The sequence below is a fragment of the Falco biarmicus genome, chromosome 4 (genome assembly GCF_023638135.1).
Source record: "Falco biarmicus isolate bFalBia1 chromosome 4, bFalBia1.pri, whole genome shotgun sequence".
NCBI classification, from domain to species: Eukaryota; Metazoa; Chordata; class Aves; order Falconiformes; family Falconidae; genus Falco; species Falco biarmicus.
Genome location: NC_079291.1, coordinates 83,150,733 through 83,178,072, shown reverse-complemented (window position 1 = coordinate 83,178,072; position 27,340 = coordinate 83,150,733). Strand labels below are relative to the sequence as shown.

The 27,340-nt window shown below is 38.6% G+C and overlaps 1 protein-coding gene across 4 annotated transcripts in view; it reads right to left on the bottom strand.

Moving 5' to 3' along the window:
* Window positions 1-5,486, bottom strand: part of SDK1 (sidekick cell adhesion molecule 1) — a 412,596-nt gene extending 407,110 nt beyond the window's left edge. The window contains exons 1-2 of one of the 4 annotated variants that reach the window (XM_056336241.1): window positions 5,237-5,486; window positions 3,298-4,709 (exon numbers count right to left, since the gene is read on the bottom strand). In XM_056336241.1, the coding sequence (XP_056192216.1) occupies window positions 3,298-3,769 (472 nt within the window). In that variant the 5' untranslated portion in view covers window positions 3,770-4,709; window positions 5,237-5,486. Of the gene's footprint in view, window positions 1-3,297; window positions 5,070-5,126; window positions 5,163-5,236 lie in introns of those variants that run through there. The other 3 variants (XM_056336245.1, XM_056336244.1, XM_056336243.1) reach the window with 3 other exon arrangements.
* Between the last annotated feature and the right edge of the window lie 21,854 nt (window positions 5,487-27,340).

Here is a 27,340-nt window from a genome sequence, read left to right as displayed (position 1 = left end):
CATGTAGAGTAGCCTCTAGCAACTTCCAACCTATTTAAATAAGCAGAATTTTTCTATTTCCATACAAATATTCTAGTATTTTAGTAAACATTTTGCACTTCAGTAGGCATCAGTGTTTTTTAATCTCATACATAACTAATAAATTCCAATCCTGCAATGAGCAACAGGACTACGCCCAGACATGCTAGACCACCGAGCTAGACGTCACTGCAGGATAATGTTCTTCTAAGTACATTAGTTAGTTACTGTGTCAAAATTATTCAATTCTACCATCACCTTGCAAATTCTAATTTGATAATTATAGTGATTATCAATTAGCATCTCATCACTATTTGATGACACACAATGACTTGAGGCTAACTAGAACCTAATACTCAAATTTAACAAAATGCCATGAAAAGAGTCATCATGGCAGAGGCCAGCAGGCATAAAGAACTCAGTAAACAAAGAAATGTGCAGCCTAGTAAGCCAGGTGAGGCGCACACATAGTCTGTACAGGTGCCTGTGCAGACGTGCAGCCATTACAGAAGTGGAAGTACCACTCTAGGCTGTGTTCATGGGACAGGCCACAACCTTTATCATTTGTACGTTTCTCCCACCCAGAAAAATCACTCTCTTGACGAGAAGGTCTGCACTAACAATACTAAGGTCTGAAGAGAATGCTTTTTTTTATTCAGTACTATAAACCACTGAGTGTTTTGCAATAATTAAATTAACTCTGAAAAGAAAAAAGAAATTAAATAAGTAATTATATCCATGTAACACAACTAGAAGACAGTAAAGCTGAAGAGCTAAGTACAAAATGAATTTACAAGTGGTTTTATCTACCGTTTGCCTCTAGATCTACTTTTACATGGATGATCATTCAAGCTGAGAGAATACTCAACCAACCTGTTGCAGTTGAAAACCTTTTCTTCCATTCACCTTACAGTATAAGATACTTAATCTCAACGACTCTGTCTGATGTGTTTCCTATGAACTAAGAATTTGCATTTCAGTATGCCTGAAATATTTCGTATTTCTTTAATGCTAAAATAGTTATTATAGAAACACTAACTGGTTATAGCACAGTATTATGATTCATTCAAAATAGCCATGGTCCATATATTTAGAATGTTCATTTTTTTACCATATAAAAAGATTGGAGTCATGTAATTCTCTCATGCATATGACCACATCATTCCATTAAAAACTTTCTGTGGCTATAGCAGAATTTCCATTTTCATGAAGGACTTTTATAAGAATTGTCATCTTCTCTCTAAAGTAAATTTTTGCATAGAAATGATGAATGTATTGGAATCCATTAGAATTCAGAGTGCGAAAAGAACCATAAGTTATAAATGAATAAAAATTTTGTGAAAACCTAACAGAAGCGCTCTGCATTAAGACCTCCATGCTGGTTTACGTGTCAAAGAATTTTTAGAGTACTACTATTTGCACTTTCTGCACTATATAAAAATAAAAATGTATTCTGTTTCTGCATTATATAATTTTATCTTCTGTTGTTTAATGTCTTCTAAACTCCATACCTTCATCTGCACCAATATTTCTCAGAAATAACGCATCTTACTCTCTTCACTTCCCCTCCCCCTCCTAAATACTGATGGGTGAAACTAACTTGGTGGTAGGACTTTTTTTAGGACAGTTTTTAAACACTACATAACTCCCTGAGGTATCTATTACATATATACTACTGCAAAGGCATAGTAACCTGAAATAAAATATTGACATTTTTTTCCATACTATGCACTAAACAAAAGTTGCAGTTCACTTTTTAATCCAGTAAAATGGCTAGTTTACTACTAAATTACAGAAAACTTTTTACATGGCATCTACGTTTATGCCTGAATCACTGGCACTTGAAACCGTCTTATATGAAAAATTTTTGAATTGTTAATGTAAACAGCAATTAAGAGCATTTGATTTCAAAAATGAAGCATCATGTTGGCATCTATATCAAGAATAACTACCAAAAGGAAAAAAAAAAGTCATGAATTTTAATTTGCAGAGAGAATTATTTCAGGTATGTCTTGTTTCAGAATAACAATACCCTGTGAGGGCTTGCAGGCCTCAGCATAAGTAGTTTGAGAATAGCAATGACAGCATAAACAAAGCACTGAAAAAGGTTTATTAGGGTGGAATCCATTATTAAACACTGGATTAAAACACTTCTGTATCCTGCAGCTCCAAACTTTCTGAGGATGCAGCAGTAAACCCTGAGCAGACAAACTACAGCAGTCTTGGCTTATAACCCCTCTTCCTCAACACACAAGCCCATCCAGTTATTAAAACTGAATGCACCGTTGTTCCCTATGAAATACTTGAAAACAAAGAACTAAAACACAAAGACCGTTCCCCTTCATAGAGTATTAACTTCCGCTTCTAATAACTAACTCATCGTCCCACACGATACAGTTCTGCATTGTCCAACACATACCACTTCAGTCAGACAATGCACACAGCAATAAAACTCAACCCAGCAAAGAAAGTGAAAGCTGCGTTTGTTCAGCATGTTATTTGGCGCAGCCAACTGTAATGCTTCTGCCTGCCATTTATTGTTTACTCTGTCAAAGGATTATTAAGAATTAGGCTACATTTGGCAATTTTTTGAGAGGGGAATTTACATGCAAAGTGACTGACACTTGATATTTAAAGTCTATTGGTCGACTCTGACCCTTCATTTACAAGTGACTCATTTGACTGCAAGGATCTCTGATGTGGAAATGCTCAGATACGAATCAATTGCAGTTTTTGTCTCGGGTAAATGTTACTTGGCAATCCAAAAGAAATGAACAATGCTGGAACCGAGGTTCACATAGAATAGTACTCATATGTTTAAAGAATTCCTTTTACATGCCTGATTTAGCTCTAGTCGGCGGATTTATGACTCCCCTTCTCCCAATAACTTATCTCAGTGCACAGTGTTTTTAAACACACACACACACACGACCAGCAGTTAACTCTTTTGCTGCCTGAAAAAACAGAAATGCACAGACATATTTAAGTAAATTAAAAAAGCAGGTTCTGTCCCCATAGGGCTTTTGATTCTCTGTGGGATAAGGGAAGGGTAGGACAAGAAAGGGAGAGAAACACGTAGGTGCAGTTGGCAAATCCCTGTTCCATAAAGAAACGATTGTAAGACACGACCATTCCTACATGAGATCAGCTCTGTGCGAATTCTGCAGTTTACCTCTGATAAGGATAAAGTACAAGGGTTTCTCTGTACCCGAGCGAGATTCCCTTCCTCTGAGAAGGCAGATGCAGCATTTTTACAAACAAAAATGTCTCTAGCCCTACCTTGTGCCAGTGCTTGCAACATGTGGAGCTGAAGCAACAGAAACGCCCACCATGCCCGACAGAAGATGAAAGAGAAGTTTAACTTCATCATCATTCCGCCTCGCCTGCTATTCCTTCGGGCAATAATTTCGCGATCCACCTTTCTTTCAGCGGTTATTGCCTCACTGATCCCCATCCGATCCGACAGTCTGGCACTCCTGACAGCGCTTTGGTCACTGCTCGTTCCGCACCCCGAGGCCGGGCTCTCTGTGGTGGGTTGGGACCATCGCCTGCTGTCTTCGCCCCGGAGTTTGGGGGGAACTGAAGCCCCCACTTCAGAGGAACGGCGGACTCTTTGATTTGTGCTTACTGTGCATGCAACCCGAAAGCAGCACCCCGTGTGCCTCCTGGTATGATAATCGCCACCTAAGTCAATGTTTCTTGTGGAGGTATTGATTGCACCAAAACAACCAGTCAGAAATGTGAAACACATGGTTTCTCTGCACTGTCACATCCAATACCTTCAACAGAGAGGGAGTAAGTTTATGGGCGTCAGTAATTCAGTAAATCCGGATCCTTCAGCAAAACAGAGAAAGACTGATCCATCTTAGCCACCAGCAGACAATCCAAAGTGTACCTTTCATACCGCAACCATCATCAAAACTGTGACCCCCGTGATTTTTATGAAGCGTGGTGAGTTTTCCAGCATGAGTCCCATTGTCCTGTAAAGACCTTGCAATAGAAGTGTTAAATTCTCGTAGAAGGAGAGGTGGGGGTGGGGAGGGGGGGGATGGGGGGTGGGGGAAGCGTCCAGAGGGGGTGGGAAAAAAAGCAACCCCAACTGAAAGTATCTCGCTATTCCTTGCGCTAAGGATTTATTTCAGACAATTTCAAGATTAGCCATGCAGACAGGGTAGTCTCCAGATATCCTCACAAAGCTCTGCATAGTTTATATTAATCGGATTTTCCTTTGGATACAAATCTCTACCGTCAATAGAAGGGTTTGAAGGGTCCTCAAGCAGGTAAATTCAGCAGCCCTGGCTGTGATTCCAGCTCGCTGTGCAGTCAGTCTGCCACAGGCCAGTGGCGATGTCACTTGAACTCTCACGTTCAGCCGGAGGTAGGAAAACCTCAGTTGATCATATCTCCCTCCTCCTCCAAGCCTGGTGCTGATCTTTTTCTTGCAGGGAGACCACGACAAAATTCACCTCTAACACGTAAAGCGCTTTTTTTTTTTTCTGGTCGGCTGTGGACGCGGCAACGAAACAAACCCTCAGCTGGATAGTGTCCGGAGCGGGGGGAGGGAAAATCTCCCGAAACAAACAGCAACAAGGTGAAATCCTTCCAGCTTTGCTTAGATGGACTCCTGCTTTCCTTATTTATGCAGCCCAGGGATCCTGGTTCCTCCTCCGAGCGTCTCTCCCTCACAGACGCTGTAAACACAAGAGGGAAAGCGCTATCACAACAGCAGCAGCGGCGGCAATAAAACCGTACCGGAGGAAAAAAAAAAAAAAAAAAAGCGCTGGAGGTTTTACTTTTAAACAATGCATCGGGTACTGTTTCAGTCCCGCCTTCCCTAAAGGGAAAAGTTTCGCAGAAGACTCCCAACCCCCCCTTCGCTAAAAAGAAAGAATACGAGTAGTTTTAAGAGAAGTACACCCAGGATACACGCAAGTTAAAAACAAAGCACCTAAGCGCGAAGTTGATCAAACAAAAATCTCGCCAGCTCTTCCCCCGCCCGCCCCCGAAAGACAGCATGAACTTTTCTCGCCTCCTTCAGCTCCAGCGCGGTTTTAACCCTCCCCTGGCAGCCGGCTCGCACCGCGCCCGCCATCCCCCCGGGCGCCTACCTCGCCGCCTCCGCCCGGCGCCCTGGCTCCCCTCAGCTCCCGCACAGCCGGCAGCCGCGCTCCCGCCCCAGCCACCGCACCTCCCGCCCCCCCCCCGCCCCTCAGCCCACCTTCCCCTGCCCTACACGGCGGCGGGGCTGGGGCTGTGAGGGGGAACATCCTCCGCGGAGCTGAGGAGGGAGCTGCTGGATGGGGGGGGGGAGAGGGGGATGTCTGTGGAACTGTCGGGACTGGGCGGGGAGGGGGGAGGTATCTCCATACAGGTTTGCCTGCCGGCTCTCCACAGACGCCGGAGGAGGAGCCCACCCACCCCCACCCGCCGCGCGCGCACAGCCACGCGCTGCCCCGCCGCCCGCGCGGGACCTGCCCGCCGCCGCCTCGAACGCGCTTCGCCCCGCGGCTCCGCTCTTCCCCCTCCCCCCCCGATGGCCCCGCCCCCAGCCCAGCCATTGATTGGGCGGCAGGCGCGCGGGGCCGGGCCGGGGCGCAAGAGCCGCGCTCGCGCAAAGCGGAAGGGGGGCTGTCCCGCGCCCCTGCGCTGGTTTAACGGCCGCGCGCGCGCCAAGCGGGGGCCCGCTCCCCCCTCTTCTCTCCCCGCGCCCCGGCCCGCAGCCGCGCGCGCCCCCTGAGAGCAGCCTCTGCGCGGCCCCGCGCTGAACGGCCGCGCGCCTGCGCGCCCGGCGGGACGTTGTGCCGCGTCTCCGCGCTCGCTGCGCCCCCTCCAGGCCCGTGAGGCGCCGCCGCTGCCCGCGGGCGCCGGGCACGCCCGGGAAGACTGGGGCGCGGCAGCCCCGGCGGGGCGCTCCCCGCAGCTCCGCTCTCTGGCCGCGGGTGAGGGAAACCGCAGGTATGTGGCGAGGCCGGGGAGCCCGGGGCGCAGATTAACCCTCTTCCTGCTCTCGCTGCCGGTTGTAACTCAGCCCGCGGGGCCGCCGGCGCAGCAAAGTTTCTGGGCTTGGCTTGGCGTTATCCGAGGAGTTTCTCCGATCCTGGAGTTGGAGATTGGCAGCTGGCTTGTGCCCTTTTTTCCTTTCTGACAAGCTGTGTCTTATGATAAAGTCATGCAGGCAAACATAGTAAATTACCACATCAACTGCAAGGTCATTTTTTTCCGTGTTATTAATGGCTGGCACCGTGGGTTTCTGGCTGAGGTATATTACTCAAAAAAAAAAAAAAAAAAGCCCCTTATTCTCATGCCCTTGCTATTTTATAGCATATGAAAGGTGAAATGTTCACAGTTTCCACACACTCCCAACACAGGTGAAGAGCACGTGCTGGTGCGGTGGCAATGCCTGCGTGGTGCGTGGAACCCCTGCTCCTCAGCCGCGCCATCTCCCACCCAGGCCATCACACCTGCGCAGGCTCCTGGCTAGCCCTTTCTCCTGACACTCCTTTCGTATCTCACAGGTAAATCTTGTCTGCCAGGTTTTCATGTACGCTGGTGCCTGCTGCTTCAGGTATCAAACAGGTTATTAAGGTTTATGACGTCCATTTTCTGCCCTTCCTTTTTCCCGGTGTGTAAAAGCTTGTTGATCCTATGCTCAAGAAGTTGCTGTACTTAAATTTGTCTCTTCTGTCACCTTTTCCTGGTAACTAAAAGGTACAAGCTGTACTTCAACAGCTGTGTCTTCCTTGTGGTCAATAAAGTGTAAATAGCAATTCTGTTGTATCTCTCATGTCACACTTTCCTTTTTTTGTGTGTGTAGAGCACATGAATAATTATCTACAGATATCAGGACCCAGTGCTTACGATTTTTCCCTTCAATGTGTCCGTTTTGAGAACAATGCAAAATGAACCTAGATTGTTTTCATCTGTGTTAAGAACTGACCTCAAGGAAGTAACAATCTGTAACTCCCATTGCGCCATTAATAGTAGTTAATTTACTGCAGCATGAAGAAGCTTTTCATTTAATGGTAATTTTGGGTGGGACTGATCTACCTTAACTGGAACTGGGAAGTACGTTTAATTGTGTGTTTGGTGGTTGGTTTTTGTTAGGTTTGGTTATGGGGTTTTTTTAGTACTGTTAACAAAGGAGCATAGGGCTGCTGATGGAAACTTCCGTTTAAGGTTTCAAATTCAGTTTGACCTCTAGAAGAAAAAAGTACTTTGTGCTTCCTTGTAGGTTGCACCTTATTGTCTAAAGTCTGCTGAAAGAGTCACCATCAAACTGTTACATTTTAAAACCATGATGCTACAATAGAGAAACACTACTTTAGGTTACCTTGTTTAATTTTAGTGAAAGCTTGTTTCCTCTTGGAATGAATACATTTTCTTGTAGCACTTTAAATTTGTTCAGTGTGCAAGCATAGTAATAGGATGCTAGCCTATTTTCATCCTTCAGGCCTTGCTTTTTAAAAATTATTTAAGTATGGTAGTGTGTCTTATAGTTGTCAGCTCCACATCTTAGATGAAATGTTTTCAATTTCCTATTTCCTTATTTTTAACAATAACCATGTCACAGAGGACAACGTTTGTGGTTGGGGTTTTATTTGGTATATGCCTTGGTTGTAATAACTGTACTTAAAAGTGTTCAAACAACACCAAAAAAAATCTGGTCTTGATATCTAGATTAGTAAGAGTGTTTCACCATTTTACTTTCTTTGTTCTGTACCTGCTTCTTCACTCTTCTGCTGCATGCATGTAACAAGTGAGGAGCTAAACCATGAAACATGCAGCAAGAAGAGTAGTAGGAGAACTGATCTCTCGCCTAAAATAGCAGAAACAACAAATCTGATGCTCATGAAGAGAGAAAAAAAGAGGGGATGGGGTTTCAGGAATTTTAAAAGTAAGTAAAAGAAAAGAAGCAGCAATGTGGTCAGTTTCATTTAAAGGTGGAGAAAATGAGGTAACAGAGCTTTTATCCAATGACTGTTGTGTTCTGCAATGAGCTGTAAAAGTGGTAAGTCTTCTAAGGGCCGCAGACTTTTGTGTAACTAGTACAGAATGGTGGGACATTTTATTTACATAAGTGGTGAGACAATGAGACAAAAGAGAAAGGAATAGAAGGGTCCGCTACTCAAGACAGGCCACTTAATGAAAGATAGCTTTCTAGCCAGGAAAATGAAATCATGGAACTACTTCCAGAGGAAAATCTTGCCAATGTTGTACGACTTTTAATTCTTGGTTTCCTTTCACAAGACTTTACATCTTCTAGGGTATAGCTTATTGACTCTTTCTAGCATTCAGAGTTAGCTAAACTCCTTTAGAGAGAGCATTCTTATATACAAATAATGTTATATGCTTTTTTGAGAGATGCAGCAGGTTGTTTTGATCTAGCGTATCTCCTGATGCAGTCTCTGGTTCTTGCAGTCATTGATGGGTAGTACCCAGCTGGAGTGTTGATTTTACCAAATGTGAAGTTTTTTTCAGCCAGGTAATGGCTATGGTTTCCTTGCCTATTTTAGTCCTGTAAGCCAAGTAATTTTCTTCCATTTATTCTTCTACAAAAAAAAAAAAAAAAAAAAACCAACTAAAAACAACACAGAATAATTTTGTATTATATGATATTTTCTACCAGTTCACTTTCTTGGATGATGGCTTACTCTACCTGAAAAATTTAACTGGTAAAGAAAAAACCCTTACCAAAAAATTTGAGGATTAAGTGGAGACAGATATGAACGCTTCTAACAGGTGAAATCATAATATAGTATTGCAACCTAAAAGGTAATATTCTGGTAAGATCTTTGTCATAAGTAATGTAGAACAATTAATATTTGTAATTCCTTGGATAAAAAGGTTTTCTATAGAAGGTATAGATCATGTAGGTATCGTGAAAACACTGTTTTGTGGTTTGTTCCTACACTTCCTTTTTCCTTCATTCAAAAACTTAAAAGCACAAAACTCAGGGCAAGTGATTACATTGACTACCACATGGCTGTCCCAGAAGATTTTTATATTGCCTTTGCTTTTCTCCCAAGAGGGACAGAGCTTTAGAAAACAATGAGTATGTGAGTAGAAAGTAACTTACTTTCAAATAGGATTGTATTTCAGCATACTAAATCAACCTGAATGCAGTAAACTACTGGCAGGGGGCTAAAATCTTCCTTAACAAGGGTATATTCCCAAGAGTCACTAGCCAGCTGCTTTGCTTTTATGGTGTAAATATGCTTCTACATCGATAATAAACATTGGAAGAGAAGAAAAAAAATATCACATTACATAGCTGGAAGTCTCAGGGGAGACATTAAACAATGACTTCACCACACTTCTGGAAGTATCTTCTGCAGTGAACACTGTTGCAAGAATGAGAATAACTCCCATTAAATTTTACTAGGCTTAAATAACTTAATATGGTGTCAGTTATAAAGCCCCAAAACAAACCGAATGACAGATTTTTTTTCTTCTCCATGTGGCTTGAATTTACATAAAAGAAATTAGAATTAGATTTATATACCTCTTAGGTCTGATTTCAAATTCAGAAATGCTAGCAAATTCAGAGTTAAATTCCTTCGCTTGCTGCTTAATACGATTGTGCTTAGGAGTCTGGGAACAGACGAGGTACAGTTCTAAGGCACAGCGGTAAAAGTTGAGGGCAGAGTGAATAGATTGAAACGTATGTTTCACAGCTTTTATGAGTCTAAGAGCTATCCTGGTAGAGCTGTAGCACAGCTTTATGTTCAAATACAGTTAAGCTGATATGGACAATGTCTGTACAGTCAGGAGAAGGAGCTACCGTCGTTTCTGAATTATCCAATCTTCTGTATTATCCTAATGTAACAATAGGCTTTCCTAGTTAGCTATCAGAAGGAATTCACAATGACCTAGGTATGTTGCCCTGCTGTGTTTTATGGAGTAGAGAGTAAGTGAAGTAACATAAAGGATCAAGACAACAGGTTCTGCGGTTTTGAAATGTAGACGTTTGAAAACATTCTTAGAGCCTCCTAGAGGAAGACTACAGGGGCTGTAATGATTCCACTCCAGGCAAGTTTGGCTAGAATGTAGAGAGAGATCTTATTTAAGAAGTCTGTGTCTTCAAACACTGGCTGGTCTGGCTATCCAGCCATGGGTTGCAGGGATTGCCCTTTCATGATTCAGATGATGCCCCAGGTGTAGGTGACCTGAGCACTTTGAGGAATATCTGAAACTGCCAGTAAATACTAGGGAGGACTTTGGACAAAGACTAAATCCTTTGGTTGTACCTAACCTTTATATCTATGAGTGCCATCTTGGTAACTTTCTCAACCTTCTAGTTGAACAGGAAAAAAAATTAAATAAAGCAGAACCTGAAACCTGAAGTACAAAAGAAATCTACTAAATAGCAACTGAATATTACTGCTGAAATACATTAGTGCATCAACTTACACTTGATCACACTAGGTAGAAGACTTCTCAGAGTGTAGTGTTAGCTGCTTTTTTTCCCTCCTTTCTGTGTTTTTTTTCCCTCCAGAACTCAACCAAAACCCATCCACAACATAAAAAGGTACTGCTGCTGCAGGATGTGTTTCAGGTAGAACATAAAATGTTAAGCACTTTGAAATGAGATTAGATTTCATGGTGTTTTCTGTTTTTCTAAGTGGTAACTTTGATATTCGAAAAAAAAAAAAAAAAACCAACAAAAACCTGAAGTCATATGCCATGCAAGATGTGTGTGATGTATAAGACCCAGTGTGATTTCTGTTGGTTACAGTTTTCTTAAATTCCTTATCTTCTTGTACTAAGATGCTATAACATGACCACAGTTTCACCCAGAGAGGATGCTAGTTCAATGGCTAGTGAACTGATTCATCTCCTATATATTTACTTACAAAGACATTATGAAGACTTAAACAATATTTTTGCAGTCCCTGAATAGTGTTGTAGAAGATGGGTTTTTATCAAGTGCATGGGTTATTTTAAGATGCAGTATAAAGACCTTGGTTTAAGTAGGCAAAGACATCTGTTGAACATTTTGTGATGGGATTACATTACTACCGTGAAGAATAGTGTTAGATTTATACATACAGATCACATTCCAAAAATAGCATATTTCTGAGGTACTGTAATTAAGCAAAGTAATAGATGTGATGAGTTAATTCATTGTTACAATCCTGCTTTTTTCTGAATTGATCAACACTATTCTAATGGAATAACCTTAAAAGAAAAATTTCATTTATTGCAATGTGATAAACAGATAATAAGAAGGATGATGAGAACAATTACCACAAGGGCTTGAGCAATCACACTTGCTAAAGGGGATATAACTGAGCATCTCAGCCATATTACTGCTGTCGTAGTCCACAATTTGCCCATCATATAAAATAAACAGGTCATGAAATGAGCAAGTAAGCTTTAAAGAATACATAGAAGGTATTTACAGTGACTGCAGCATTGGCAACCTTAGTTATAAATTATTTTTTTTCTCCATAGGATATGAAAAGGTATTGATTAGTAGTGTTTTAATTTAAGATTCAAATCCAGAGGAATCTGCCACTGTGGGGATGTCAGCAGAGAGTTTTCTGCCATAATGAGACCATTGCTTGTCTTTTAATGACATTTTGGCTTTATTAATCTTTCAGGTCTGCATACTTGTGTATCCAAGATTTTCCCAAATTTATTCATAACTGAAGTTGAGGCATCAAGCTTAGATACCGTAATTCCAATTTGCAAAAATAAAAAAATGACGCCAGACACTGTCAGTTCAGAAAGATGAAGTAAGAGGGTTAATGTGAGCAAGCCATTGTGCCAGCTGGTTTCTACAAGTACTGCTATTTTGGCATAAAATTAAAGTTGTCCCAAAACATTTTTCCCCCATTTGTTTGGTGCATAGGGTCTTCACCAGCAGGTTCTTATCTTTAGCAGCTAATATAATTTATTTGTCACTGCTGTTCTCCTTGGCTGCATCCTTGTGTATGTCAGCTTACCCCTTCTCTTGACGGACTGTCTATAATTCAACTGGCATCTAATCAGTGCTTCACTGCTTTTCAAGACTGGTTCTTCTCAATTCTGTGATTCTTACTTTCCTTATGAGCTTTTATTTTTTTAAGATCAAAAGCAATTATATTATATCTTTGAATCTGTTCAAGATAGGACAAGGGTCCAGATTAACACTGAAGAGCTTTCTTCTTCACAGGTCTCTTACCATGATGCTACCAACAGAAATTAATTTCATAGAAATCCAGGCTGTGGACACAGACAGTACATTTTATCATTCTTGTAGCTTTAGCTCAAGGTTATTATTGCTATTCTGTGCTCAGAAGGGAAGAATGCATACTAATTACAGAAATTTTATCTTAATTTCCATAGTAATTAAATGTTATTTTAAAAGGCTAATCTGAAATATTTTGTAAGTGATCCACTTTGGTGACACTCTTGCACCATTTTCAGGAAAGTTGTGAAAATATATTTAAATGTGCACTAAGGTCTTTTTACTTGATTCAGATTCAAAGTCTCACCTTTCAATAGTAAACACATTATGAAATGCATATTCCTTATAAAAAAAAACACCCACAACAAAGAAAGTCACACCAATGGTAAATTTAAACAGCAGCAGAATATGATGATAGCATTGACTGCAGTAGCTGAAGAGAAAATTAAGCTGAGGTGTAAAAATAAAATAAAAAGTAAAATATAACAATCTTTATTAAATAGATTTATGTTTTAAAGAAAGTAGCAAAGCTTTGTGGTTATTTACGTAAAACCACTGATTTTTCCCAACTACTCTGTAATATGTATCGATGTGGTAATTTAGAATGCTTATACTTAAAACAGATGCCAGCATTATTCTTCAGAGAGTACTCAGAACAAAGTGAGTGTGAGACAGATGGATGCAGAAAAATCAATAGTTCAGAGAACTACATCAGATGCATGCATTTCGCATAGGTCAAGTTTGATGAAACCTAAGTTTCATGAATCAACACTTCCAATGCAAATAATTCACACTAATGGAAAAAACCCACTGTGCTTATATGGGATGAATGTAAATACACTTTTAAAATAATTGTTAGTGAGTTGTAATATGATCTAACTCTTGTAGCTGGTTTACACTTACATGTGATTATACTACTGCAGGGACTGGGGACAGCAAAAGATTGCAGATTTTTGTTTTAATAATGAGTTTAGCAAGATATGGAAAACTTCACGAAATTTAAACTGAGTGGCAGTTGCAGTACAGCAATGCTACAGGTTTTTGGCTTTTTAAATGAACATATTGTAAAAAAACCCTGTAAACCTTCACATTAATATTTAAATCTGATCTCATTTCTGAATTTGTATGCATATAATCGGTTTTTAAGTATTGCAGGGTTACTATAATATGACCTTCCTTTGGGACCAGCTCAGTACAGATGACGAGGTGGGATGACATGCTATGTAAAGCAGTCGGTAATCAGGGCTGGACTCATGTTGCCTTAAAAGTGAAATAAAGTAAGGTTCACCCCAGCCTGGATTGGTACTAAGAAATATAACTTAATTCTGAGCTAGTGTGTTAGTTGAACTGCTGCAACTCTACAGATAGTACTATTACTTTACATTTTATGTTACTTCTGGTTTACACTGGTAAGGTGAAAAAACTATGGAAATTCATGTCTTCTGTTTTTTCCCCAGAACTATAGTAGATTCCAGATCAGACACTATGTAACGTTAGACTGAGGGCTTCTTAGTTCTGTTCAGAATGTATATCATTGCTCTTTAAGACAATCTTATAAAGGAACTTTAAAGTCCCCTCACAAGGACAAAAATTAAGTAGATAAGGGTGAAACTTCAATATTGAGTTGTAACTTTTGGGTTCATTTACTCACAACCTAACTAAATTATGAAGAAGTTTATAAACTTAAAAACCTATAAAACCCTAACTGTTAATAACTAGGACTAACAGATCGAAGGAAGGCAGTGCATACACTACCCCTTATGGACACAACTCTGTGTATTTTTCTTCTGTGTTTGGAGAGAAATAGCAATGTCAAAACTGATACTTTATAAGAGTCACAAAGAAAAATGCATAATATCTTCAAGTTTATGATGTTTGGATAAAAGAATATAATATACAATGCCTGGATGTACTAGTTCTGTAAACTATCAAAGTTCTTTTTAACAAATCTTGAACTGCCATTAGAAGTTCCAGAAGCGTGAAAAGAAAACCCAATGTTGTGTACCTATTTTAAGATTAAACATGATGCCACAAATAATCCCAGACATGTTAATAGAAGATCAGACATCATGCACTGAAAGGCTGGTAAAGATGGAAACAGTAGTAACAAAATTAACAACCAGCGCTGACTGATACGATTTTTATGGAAAGCAGATATTGAACAAGCATGTTGGTGCTTTTGATGAGATTGCAAGATTGACAGATAATCTCCCATTGTTTGATTTAATACACTTTGACTTCAGCACTGTCATTTGGCTATAATGTCTTGCATGATTATGTTTTTTTTAAAAAAATAAAAAGCACATTATCTGATGTTCAACCTTTTAGATTAGAATGATAAACTGAAACTTCAGAAAATCATCTGGTTGAAAGGTGTGTGGAAGAAGTCTGTATGAGGGAACCTTGTCAGATCTATTTTTTTGTCTGATATTATTCAGGATCCTTCCCAGAGAATGATATTCTGATAGATCTTTAATCTGTCAGGAAAAGCATGCTGGGGGGGGGGGGGGGGGGGGGGAACCCACAGTTGAAAAGTGCTACTAACTTATTTGAGACTACAAATAAGAGTAGGGGTTGTCAACATTGAATTTGCATCTGTATGGTGACACTTAGAAAAACCTCAGCTGAGGCAACTGAAAGTGTGAAATTGGGGAACGTAAGTTGAAGAATGATAAACCTCTTTATGGATGCCATCATTCCTGAGTAATGTGAACTCTAGTATGCTGAGGTTCAGAATTCAAGGAATTTTAACATCTGAAATAAATAATCTACATTGAGTTTAACTTGTTCAATTTACTGTCAGTGTTTACCAGCTTAGCTTTCCTGATCTGTCAACTTAGACCATTCCAGCTGGTAACTGGTCTTTAAATACTTGACCTAGCAATGCAACGGCTTTCCTATCTGTAGAAGACATTGTTGCTTATTTAGAAAATAACCTGTAAATAGAATTTTTTCGCTTTCTAATTAGATATCTTTTTAATGTTCTGTATTGTTTCCCAACAAAATTAATAGTTGTGTTAATTTTCCAACTCATAAAAAAAGAAAAGTTTGTGTACATTTTTTAGCTTTAAAAGTTAGAGTTTGAAATATATACCAACATTGCTTTATCAGATTTTAGGTAAGCCACTACCTCACAAGCTGAAGTAAAATTCTGACCTTATCAATGGGAGCTTAGCCCATTAGTTTCAGGGAGAAGACAGGAAAAGCAGCTGCTATTTCATAGTGGTTGATTGTTCTGTTTCACCTGAATCCAGTGATCTTTGTTCATTACAGTAGCACCCAAAGAAAACAAAGACACTGAAAAGTTCCAAATTGTGAGAATTTTGTCAAGAGAAAACAAAGATGGATTCTCTGGGGACAAGAATAAAGCCAGCAAGGAAGGACTTTTACAATTAAATAAATTTCTGATTAAATTTGTCTGTAAAATGTCTTGCAAAAGAAGTTAGCTTGAGGTCCCCATATTTCTCTTATTTGACAAGAGAAGCTTTGGTTTGTGGCATTCTTTGAATAATGCTTGCATCTTGCTTTTTCTTTTTCAACTCTTCAGCCTTTCAAAAAGAGATCTACACAATGTCTCAGACATCTTACAAACACAGATTAACAAAAAATAAATTGACCTTGGATGTTGGCAAATCTCAAAACCATATGTTCAGAGAGTTCTTTCATTCGGTCATAATTAATTTTTTACAAGATGAATAGCTTTAATCATTTGGATACCTGGATGAAGTCTGAATCCTGCTATGGATGTTTGAAGTCTCAGGGAGTTGCAACAGATCAAGAAAAGCTTTCATAGCTGTGGCCTTTCTAGTTTCACTATATACATGTGTTCTAAATAATATTAAGGCAAATTCTGCCCTTTGTCATAATGATATAAATCCACAATAAAACCTGAATACTACAAGGACTTAGTACATATACTCAACTTCAGGCAAGGGACAAATTTGTATTGCAGCAGTAATACTGACACACTTCCAGCAGGTAAATCTCTCTGCAGGGTTTAATTTAAGCAGACACCCCTAGTTTCAGTGAATGTCACTTTAGAGCAGAACTTAGTGCTATGGTTGGAGACGTTGTGCCTTGCTTACCAGTACTGGTTGATCTCTCTGCAAGTTGGGGTGGGGGGTGTCTACAGTCACTTAGTGTTCATTATTTTAGAAAAAACTCATTACAAGGATTCCTAAAAAATGCTGTAACATAGGTGATTTTAAAAACTCTGAAGAAAGAAAGAAAGAATAATACATCTCAAATTTCTGCTTAAAATACTAGAAATACAGAATTTTACAGCTGCAAAGCATTTTAGGTTATTCTATTTTTAGTTACTTTAATATACGTTTTTAAGTAATATACATAAATGTGTCCCTAGCAAAATATCAAAAGGGTAAAAAACCCCTCTTGTTTCATACTCCTGTACTAACTAGTTATACTTTTCATTGGCTCCCTGATAAACCTTTAAGGGGAGAGTAATTCTGAGAAAGAGAAGCTTTCCTTCTAGCACATTGCAGTATATCATCTTATGACACAGCTAAGTATAGATAATTTATTTGGAGCAAAGGGGTTATTAAGATGAAGATTAATGCACAAATAACTTATTCCCGGAAACTTACTGTGGTGCATAAGCTCACAAAATCTGTTGCATGGGAGGGTTTACAACTGTACTCTCAGAGTAGCTGTGATCTTTTTATCCATGCAATAATACTCAAGGTACTCTCCCAGAGGCTGTTGCAGAATAAGGGAGGAGAGCCTGGAGTTTCTTTTATCACCACAAACGTGAGAGTGTATACTATAAAAAGAATAATTGTATCTAGGGTTCAAGATCATTTTTGATGGCAAGAGGCGTTAGCACCATCATTCCATGCTGATAGGGACAGCTTAGAGAAGAGATTAAGCAACAAATGGGAGTTGTTTTTTATTCTGTTAACTGTGTGTTACAAATGGTTAGATCATTATGGAATGCTTTTGTTTTGTTTTACCTTTCTTTGGAGAACTGGGTATTAGGTAGAAACAATATTATGATTTTTAGTAGATCTGGGATCTTGGTCTGAATACCCCCCCTGTAACTTTCTACATGCATCTTCTGTGCTTTGTATGTCAGAATGTCCCCCTAGTAAGGTTAGGGGTAATAAACTGTTGTTAGTAGTTCCAAGGTCAAACATAGTTCTTTCTATGAAAATAAAAGTGCTGCATTACCTTGTCAAGTTAATACAGTGTGATAGAGCATCTCAGGCAGCACATCCTGAAAGACTGTAAATGTCTAATAGATTTAGGAAAACTGTACCTCAGGGAACATATTAGGAAGAATTCATCAATGGATGAAAACTGTCTTAGAGCCTTACTTATTGGAGACTGGCACAGTTTTAAATTATTACTTTCTTAAGAAAAGCCTCAAGACAAATTTTATTTCTTAGATTAGCTTTACAAGAATGGGTCAATAATTTCTATTGGAGAGTTTTGAGGGGTTTGTGTTTTTTTTTGTTTTGGATTGGTATTTGATGGTGTGGGGTTTTTTTTAACACTGGCATGAGCAATTTAAATAATGTGAACTCTGTAATTAAGGTTTGAGGTTTTTTCCAAACAGTTTTCAAATTACTTAATGCGGTGTTTATAGTCTGTCATTCTTTGCAGATGGAATTGGACATATTTGTGAAGTGTCTTCACAGTGTGCTTCTAATGCCATATAACTTTAATTATAAAATATGGGTTTGCGAGTTTTGCATTTAGACACAAAATTAATAAAGTGTAAAGCTTGTATACATGTTCACACACATATAGACCGTCAGCAAGTTTCATCCATAGATGTGTCTCAGGGTATTTTAATATTTGGAATCAAGACTGTTTTAAGGGTAATAGCAATTAATAAGAATTCTTTCTTCTGTGTGCTTTGAGTTGTTCCTTCTACAACTCTTCCCTAGTGAAATCAGTTACTCTGTATTTACAGTGTGGCTAAAGTAGAAGAAAGTGGCCTCTATCTATTTTTCATATATGATTGAATTTAAGTTCTCTCATGCAATTTATAGGGGTTTCAACTGGAGAACTCTGAGTTCTGGAAAACTCATTCAAACCAGCTGGCCCAGGATTTTACCCTGTGGACCTTATACTCCATTTTGTTTGCCAACAGAATTTCGCAAAATTCAGTGGAGTCTCACCACCGTAAAAATGGTGTGATGAAAAGGCAGTTCATGCTCCATTACTTTATAAGAAGTCATGCAGCTAAAAATGGATACAAATACGCACACACATGAAGTAGCTAAAGAGTGTAGCTTCAGATATTTGTAGGCCTTTAAGCTAATAAATTCTACATTAACTTGTTTTCCTGCTTACGTGCATTGTAGCTATATGTTTTTGTCCCAAGTCCCCCCAAGGAATGCCTAAAAGGAATTTGGGCAGAGCTTGGATGCTCCAGTTCAGAAGTACGTTCTTTGAAACTTTCACTTAAGGTGCGTGAAGTTTCAACAGTAAGATCTGCAAGACATTTTAAGGTCATCTTTTTACATATGCCCACAAGTAGGCACACTTGATATTGATCAGGATCTTTCTTTTACTGTCTCCTCTGACAAAGGGCAATTTCAAACCCCCAAAGGCTGCTTCTTACATTTAAATATCCTTTGAATGAAATCCACAAACATTCATTGAAGCAGTGTTCGGATTTCACATTTCCTAAATTTGTGCCAAATTCTAGAACAAAGTTGCAGAGTCATGCTCCTTTTTGCCCTCTCTTTCTCCCTGACATAGTTGATCCTTTCTTATAAAGTTGTGCAGCTTCAACAGCAAATTCAAATGCTGTCCCTAAAAATTCAAGTGCTTTGGATTTCTTTAGGTTAGCCCTTCTGTAGATGCTTCACCCATTAATTAGTGGTGGCATCAGCCTCTATGTCCAGTAGCATTTTAACTTGAAGCAGGAGCAGGCTTTTGAAGTGAATCTACCAGATGTCCATATTTAGTGTGTTTTGGTTTGTGCTATGGAGTAGTCTTTGTATGAACTGGATTTATTTCAGGTAAAACCAAACAGAAAGAGATGCTCAAGTGTTCAATTCATTGGATCAGACAAGAACAAGTCTGAAGTAAATCCCTGTGAAAAGTGCATAGATGTTGGGTCCTCAGCAACAGTTGTTTTCATTTTGTTGATCTACTCATGTTGCATTGCAGTGACAAATTTTTACAAGACTTCATTCTTCCAAAAGAAAAGCAGGGGCATCTGTTCCCTTTTTTAAAAGGAATGGCAGTTAAGCTTGGCAAATATTGTAGACTATCAATCCTAAACTGATAAGCATATTCTGGAATCTGTAATTAAACATCTGAAACATGGAAAGAAATTAAATTGAAGACATGCATCTTTCTAAAATATTTTCAGCTGGCTAGCTTTGGTGGTTACCCCCTCAGCTTGGCTGTTCACAAATTCATGTTGAGGTGCTTGATTTTCTGCTAAGCATTGTATAAATAAAGCACCTAGCATGCAGTTATGGAATTCTGCTGGTTTCTGAAAATTAAAGCTTGAGATGAGCACTGCAATGACTATGACACTTTTGTGAATATAGTCTTCGGTTTAGATTTTGTGTTTAATAGGAACCCCTTGACAACTGTTCATAAGGTAACAATTTGTTATTCTTCAGGTGCAATCTTCCTTCAATACAAATGTCACAGATAAAACCTTATTATATATTGACACTCAGCTATATTAGCCCTATTATGTTTGTGCTGGTTAAAATCATGGACTACAATGCACAACTTAAACAGGAAAGCTTTATACTGAGGAGCAGATAAATAGGATTAAATTAATAATTCTGCAGTTCTGGAGTAATTGCTATTTATGAAGCACAACTGTGGTTTACTTATGACATCATTAGAGACTTGCTTTAATTAAACTCTGTATTGCTTGTATTTTACTATGACTGCCTCTTGCTGTAATTTGATTTGTATAGGGCACTCATTTGTAAACTTGATATTTCTCCAGAAGACAACTTGCTTATATTTTTGGTGGCCTATCTGCCAGATAGTAATTAAGAACAAGTTTAAAGTTAAGTATGCGTTCAGCAGTTCTGTTGAACTGTTGCTTCTTTTATTCCCCTTCATTCAAATTCATGCCTCAAATAGACATATTAAGGATCTGATTCTTGCAATCTTACTGATGTTGAGTAATGACTTAATTGCTTGATTGTCATTTTGACACAGACTATTCTAATATCAGAGCAAGAAAAAACAAATGCAGGTTATTTAGCAAGCTGTGTTCAAGCCTAGAATTAAAATGTTTTGACAGTATCACACAGAAGAGGAAATAGGTTTTATATTAGTCTTTATTATCAAATATAAGCCATGGTTTGCAGTGCGTGGAAAGGATGTGACTTCCATATCAAGTACCTATTGATTTTTAGTGTTGAGAAGAGTGACCAACCAAAATGAATTTGGAGAAAAATAGCATTTTTTTTACTGATACCTGCAATTGTCGGATTTCTAATTTTGTAGTTCCCATAACAACATGCAAATGACTGAAAGCTCTGTGCCATTGCTGTCCATTGAACCAACAGGATGTGGCAGGCTATTGCTCAGATTTCCTTATTTCTCTGAGAAAGGCAAGTGTTTTGGGAAGCTGACTTCACATTTTGCTTTAGATAACAAACTTTACTGCTTTTTGCTGTCTGTATTTTCCCACCTATAAAAACAATAAACCCAAAATACCTAGTGTTGGGAAGTTCTTACATACAGACTTCTTTGTTCCCCTTTGGGTGCCTGAAGAAATACAATACAGCTATATATCTGTTTGCTTCAAAATTATAGCAACCAAGAAATAAAAATATTATTTTTGTAAATAACATACTATTTCTGAGTCAGTTGTATCAGCTTAGGCAGAGCAACAGCAGACTCCAACACTTCAAGAAGCTGAGAGGTTATTTCTTTAAAATAATTTTAATCCTTTGGGATGCAAATGACTTCGGAGTATGTAAATGCTTTAAAATAAGGAAATAATATTTTTGTGGCCTACCATTTATGCTTTGCTAAGTTAGATATTCAGCTCCTCAAAACTTTTTTTTATTCTCGAAGTAATAAAGCAAGCAGGTGCATGAAGTACATCTGAAGCTGTATTCTGAGGTCTGAACAGAGCAGTTTAGTCCAACAGATTGACAGGGCTCATACTCCATCTAGTATGCTGACAGTACAACTAGTTCATTCTGCCTTGAATTTGTTAAGACTTAGACAGGAAAGGGATTTAAAGGGGATGGGGAACATTGTTTTGTTTATCCTGCTGATGGTGAAACTCTCTAAATATCTGATGGCAGCCTGCTATTTTAGAGAGGAAAACATGCCTGAACTTCTTGTAAAATAGTTAATACCCTACTTTGAAAGTAGTCATGATCTTTAATTTATTTATTAAAGACATTTTCATAGAATATCTATGTTAAACCTGACAGCTTGATTTGACTGGGGTCTTGCCCCAGGGCAGTTATTTGGATGTATCATGGACACAGAATATCAACACAAAATAATTTTGCTGGAATAACAAGTTTGCCTATCATGCTGTCCATGTTTACTGTCTCAAGTGCACAATTCAACAGTTTTGTAAAATTGAATAGTATATGCTCCAATTCTCTCTTGGAATGTTGTGATGTTAGGAAACTATTGTATTTCTGTGCAGAAGGAGATGGATCTTTATTCTATAGCAAAGCCTTGCCTAGAGCGTTATGGTTTTCCCCTACCCATATGTTTAATGTATGTTACTACACACAAATTACTGTTAGGCCAGACCTCTTCACAACCAGCTTATAGCTATTGCTTGCACACTGTCATTATGTTAATCAAGCAGGTTTTGTTACCCCCCATACAAAACACTAAGCCGGGAAGGAAATAAGTTTGAGAATACATAGGAGCATCATTAAAATACACACAAAGGTACATATTTATGTCAGGAAAATGTAATATGTATTCCAAAACCAAGAATTACATACCTCGAAAATTACATTAATATAGTTGGACTTACATTGATCTATGAGGCATGGAAGCAGAGTTAGAGGATTGAATAGTCTGTCAGCAATGCCATTCAATGAAACTTAAGAATTCCAACAAAGAGAAAAATATATCTAGAGTTTTGCAGCCTACTTCAGAGTGGTATGCAGCAAACCAATTTGCTGCAAAGCAAAAAAATAACATTGTCACCCTAGCAAAAATAACAAACCACCTCTGCATTAAGACATAATTACAATGAAAATATGTTTGTAGCACCAGTTTAAATCTGAACTTTAAGCGTACTCTTTTTCGAACGTACTTTCTTCCACTTCAGGGCATGCCTGCAGCATGAAATTGAGTGAGGAACAGAGACCCCCCCAGAACAGCAGGAAAGGCCAGGAAAACTCTGGAACCAAAAGTACCAGAGGACCTAAAATGGTCTCCCCCAGTGCTACATTGCTTCATGTGGTTGTTTTAGCTTGGGTTGGCACCAGCTCAGGTACTTGCATATGGTTCTGGGCTGTCTCCTACAGCATTCCATCACTGCCACAGCAACACAGCTGAGACTGTTTTGATGCCCTAATAACACACGTCCAGGTCTTAACACGTTTGGATTTCATTTGGTTCTGATCTGCACTGTTATTAATGCTGAGATTTATAATGCTGGACACTATATTTCAAATTCCTCTCTAAAAAAATGTTTGGAGCTTTACCTGCAGTTTGGCAGCAGGCCTGTACAGTCTAAGTTACATTTTAATGTATAACTCGGTTTTTAATCAGCTTTGCCTCAGAAAATAACAAGTTGGTTTACAAACTTGTTTTAGAATTCACCTTTTTTTTTAGATGTAGGAAGCAGTTGGAATCCTTTTTACAAATACAGCTCCATCTTAACTATGAAACTGTGACCTGCTTCTCTATAATTAATAGTTATCCATATGCTTGCTCCATGCTTTACAAAATACAGACTTCTGCTACATGCCTGCTGGGTTTTTTTTCCCTGTGGGCTTCGTGCTCCATTCACTACAGTGGAGTGGTCATACTTGCTTAGAGTATGTCTGGATAGCACAGTAACTTGATTTGGAGAAATTCCCATGCAAGCTCTGAATAAGCATTTATGCCTGAACTTAGAAGCAGACAGTTCACAGCAGCCAAGAGCTGCAACTGTGTTGGGAAGTCCAATTAGGTCTGACTGTCGTCTGTTTAATGTGTCAGTTGGACTAGATGATCGTTGTAGGTTCCTTCCAACTGAACTATTCTATTCTCGATGTGGATTGAATCTTGCAGGCATTGGCAGCTAAAACCAGTCTCCAATGAGCTATACAAGCTCATTTTTCAAAGATTTACAGCAACTAAATTTGGGCAAATTTTCTGAAGTGGCAAAAGGCAAATCCCTGAGGTGAGCAATGGGTGCTTGCCAGTATCTCAGTTCCATGAGGCTTCATGTTCATTCTGTCATTGAGCTTCCTCTTACATTTTTATAGCAAATTGTACTATATATAAATTGCTCAGTAATCCTTTATTTTTCTTGTTAAATCTTTTCATTTACTCAAAAAAACCCAAATGAAACCAAAACCCCCACAGTTAAACTCACAGCCTAGAAAGAGCAATGAAATAAAATCTTCAAATATAGATCTATTCTTAAGGTTTTCTAACTGCAGCCTATTTGAGAAGTTGATTGAAAAGTCTAGGTGGAGGAACAGTGAGAGTGCACCTGTCTCTTTTAGCTGACATTGGAATAATTAATTTTATGAAAATGACTTCTATTGGAGGTTAATTTATTTTGGCTGACTGTCACATACATTAGTAGACATATCTAATGCTGCAGTCAGTCTGAACTTTATTTAGAATAGTTTATTTATATCTTTGGGTGATTTCACTGTAAAGAGATAGAAGATATTTAGGATCATCAAGCATGAACATTTTTTTCCCAGTTTAAAAAATCACAAACAACCAAAAAACCCCCAGAATTTCGACTGCTTGAATGTTTTAGCCTTCTGATGTAACATTATTTCATTTGTTTCACCAGTGAAGCTTAAGCAGTTCCTTCAGATGACACAGTTGAGTTCTTTGTATAGTAAGCAAACGCCAGGCATCTCTCCTCTAATCCTCCAGTGTGTGGCTATAAGGATGAAGAGATATGTTGCATAAATTCAGTATATAAAGTAGTGTTTGTATGCAACTCAGATGACTTACCTATTCTTCTGCCCATAATTCGGTCTTTACAATCATCTTACTTGTAAATAATTCACTGATACAAGAATGGCCAAGCATAATGATATAGTATGTATATTTTAAATAGCTCAGGTGTGGTAGAATGGAATGACCCCAAACTTTAGAATGTAGACCAAACCTGACAATATTTAGCGGGTTTATATACTATTCAAGTCTGTAAAATCCAGCTGTACAAAATAATAAACATACCCATTTCAAATGTATTTTTTGAAAGCATATATTATGCTAATAATTTCCCAAGAAGTAGTTTACTCCTTATGCTTTTTTATGCATAAGGATGGAGTCTGACATAATTTTTAAGGCTTAGTTTTAACCTAGTTTATCCTTGTGTTCTCACTAACCTCAGCTAATCAAGGAAACAAAGCTGGTGGATTCTGTGTTTGTGTAATCAAGGCAATGCTTGGCTTCCTAAGTTTGTGTGAAAAGCAGGGTGATGGTATTTATGGAGAGAGAATATTCTTATAAGCATACGTCTTAGAAACTTATAGACGGGGATAAATGGCCTGTTTTGACCATGTTGTCTAGTTCTCTCATGCACTGAAAATCTCCTTATAGTCTGACGTCCTTCCTGGAATAGGAAGTCTCATGTTACCTGATTAGACTTGGGCATTCTGTAAAGTGGAAAACAATTATTCTCTCTACCCTGATATATGAATGACATATGCTATATCATTCATTTTCATAACACTTTTCTGTGGCTAGGGTCCAACTGTTGGATGGAATTCATTCATTGTAGTGACATCAACCTGTTAAAATGTCAGTGGTACAAAGTCAAATAATTTTTGTATGCAAGCTGGATTGAATGATGTTTCCATTGTTCATCCTGCATCCTTCAGAAAGACATTTTGGGGTAAAAAGATTAAATCAGGAAAGAAGCAGCAAGAGAAAGCATTGTTAAAAAATGCTGTAATCATCAGAGAGTTGAAGAATATTTTCCATATACTTCAGGAGACTAACAGGGATGTTAGTACTAACAGACACAGGGATCACAAGTTCAGAATAGCTCCCTAAATTGAGGAAAATCTAAACCTAGACCATTCCAGTTAGAACCCCAGAATTTATATTGAGGCCAACTCACCTTTACAGTCTTGGCGGACCATTGAAAGAGAAATGCTTGCTCAGTTATTTTGTGGCTATGTTATTAAACATGTATTGAAGTATGTTGTGCTCCCCAGGACTTCACTCTGTGACCTCTGTTCATACAAACCACAGAAGAATCCATCAGGAGGCTGGCTGGCAGCCAGTCTGCATGAAAACAGCTGCCATTAGATTAGAATGTAAGCAGTGGGTTTTGACTTGTTTCTGCATTGGCCTGGAAGGAAATAAAAATACTAGTTCACACAAAACCAAGACAGCTGTGAAGCAGAGAGAGGAGCGATATCAGAGTTCAAGGAGTGTTTGGATGACGTTCTTAGTCATATGGTCTAGTTTTAGGTAGCCCTGTGAGGAGCAGGGAGCTGAACTTGATGATCTTTATGGGTCCCTTCCAACTTGAGACATTCTATGATTGCTTTAGACATAAAGCTGTGAGACCTTTACTGTATGTGGATGAACATGTGAAACATGGCAAGTTGTGTCACTGATATGTGCTAGAAGCAGGACTTCTGCCTTATGATTCTGCTTCAAAATAAGCTTCATTTCAATAAACAAAGCTTTTCTTTCCTATGTTTCTGTCAGCTATGTAAGTATAAGCATATGTACAAACTGAGTAATTTCTGAAGAATACAAGAATTGCAGCAGGAATAATACTTGTAGGTAATAACTAATTCTTCAGAGTTATTCTTGCCTTTTGTTTTTGTAGTCATTCATGCCTGTGTGGAGTAGATATATATAGATATTCAGCAGAATCCAAGGGAATCCTGGTAGCAGCATTTTACAATCCTTTTTGCACCAATGTGGCAGGCAGCAAGAATGAGGTCTAAGCTATTCAGAATCAGATTTATCTTAATTTAGGTACAAATTTATTCTACTTGTATGGAATACCTGCGATATTTAAATGCGGAATTTTTATCCCGATTATCTTCAGATTTAGGGCCAAATATGAGACTTTTGAACAGATATCCCTACAGAAAATTAAGCAGAGATAGGTATTTCCAACTACAATTCAGTCGGTCAAATGGTGGGTCAGCTGTTCAGTCCCCTCAAAAACAGCAGAGATGAATGGAGTCAAGTGTAAAGTTTTACTAATGCTATTCCCTTCACAGATACCTTATCTAGGATGAGGCTGTGGCTCCCATTGCTCCTGCCACAATGTTAGCCACATGGAGTTAACCTGATATTTTATTTTATTTTTTAGTTATGCATCGAGTTTCTGATTGCAAGAGTCGTAATATCCATTCATCGTGCATTCTTGTTGGTTATTAATCTGAAGTAAGAATCAGTTCGTATTCAGGGAAACTCTTTAAAGCTCTGGTGATCACAGTTCTCAGTGTAGTATCCCTTTCTATAGATTTCACAGATCCTATCGAAGTGTCCAAGGTCACTGGGAAAGGGAGGGTGAGAGGCAGACAATGCTAATTCTGCTACTGTTGAAGTGTTATGTTGGAATTGACCTGGAAAAAAATTCCCTGAAGAGCAGTAGGGTGTCGGTGTGAACTCCTAAATAAAGAAAACAGTGAAATTACTGAACTGTGCCAAGTGCCATCTTTTTCATCTCTTCTAACTGTTAAAAGACTATGTAGTGTTGTTCACGTAGAAAGAACCTATAAATCCTCTCACTAGAAGTTCCTCATTAGAAGAATGATTATTATGGTTGTAGTCTAGCAACCGTAATGTTTATACATTTTGTGGTTTTTTGAATAGAGACTGTGGTAAATATATCACATGCTTTCTGAAAGACTTTTGAAATCCCCACCCACCATAGTGTCAGCTGGCAATACAGTGATGTATTTGCAAAGAGGCTGATGTTACATGTGTAATAGAGCACGTCACACTTATTGAACTTTGACTGTTCAAGGACTCCTTATTGAAAAAAATTGCACAGTA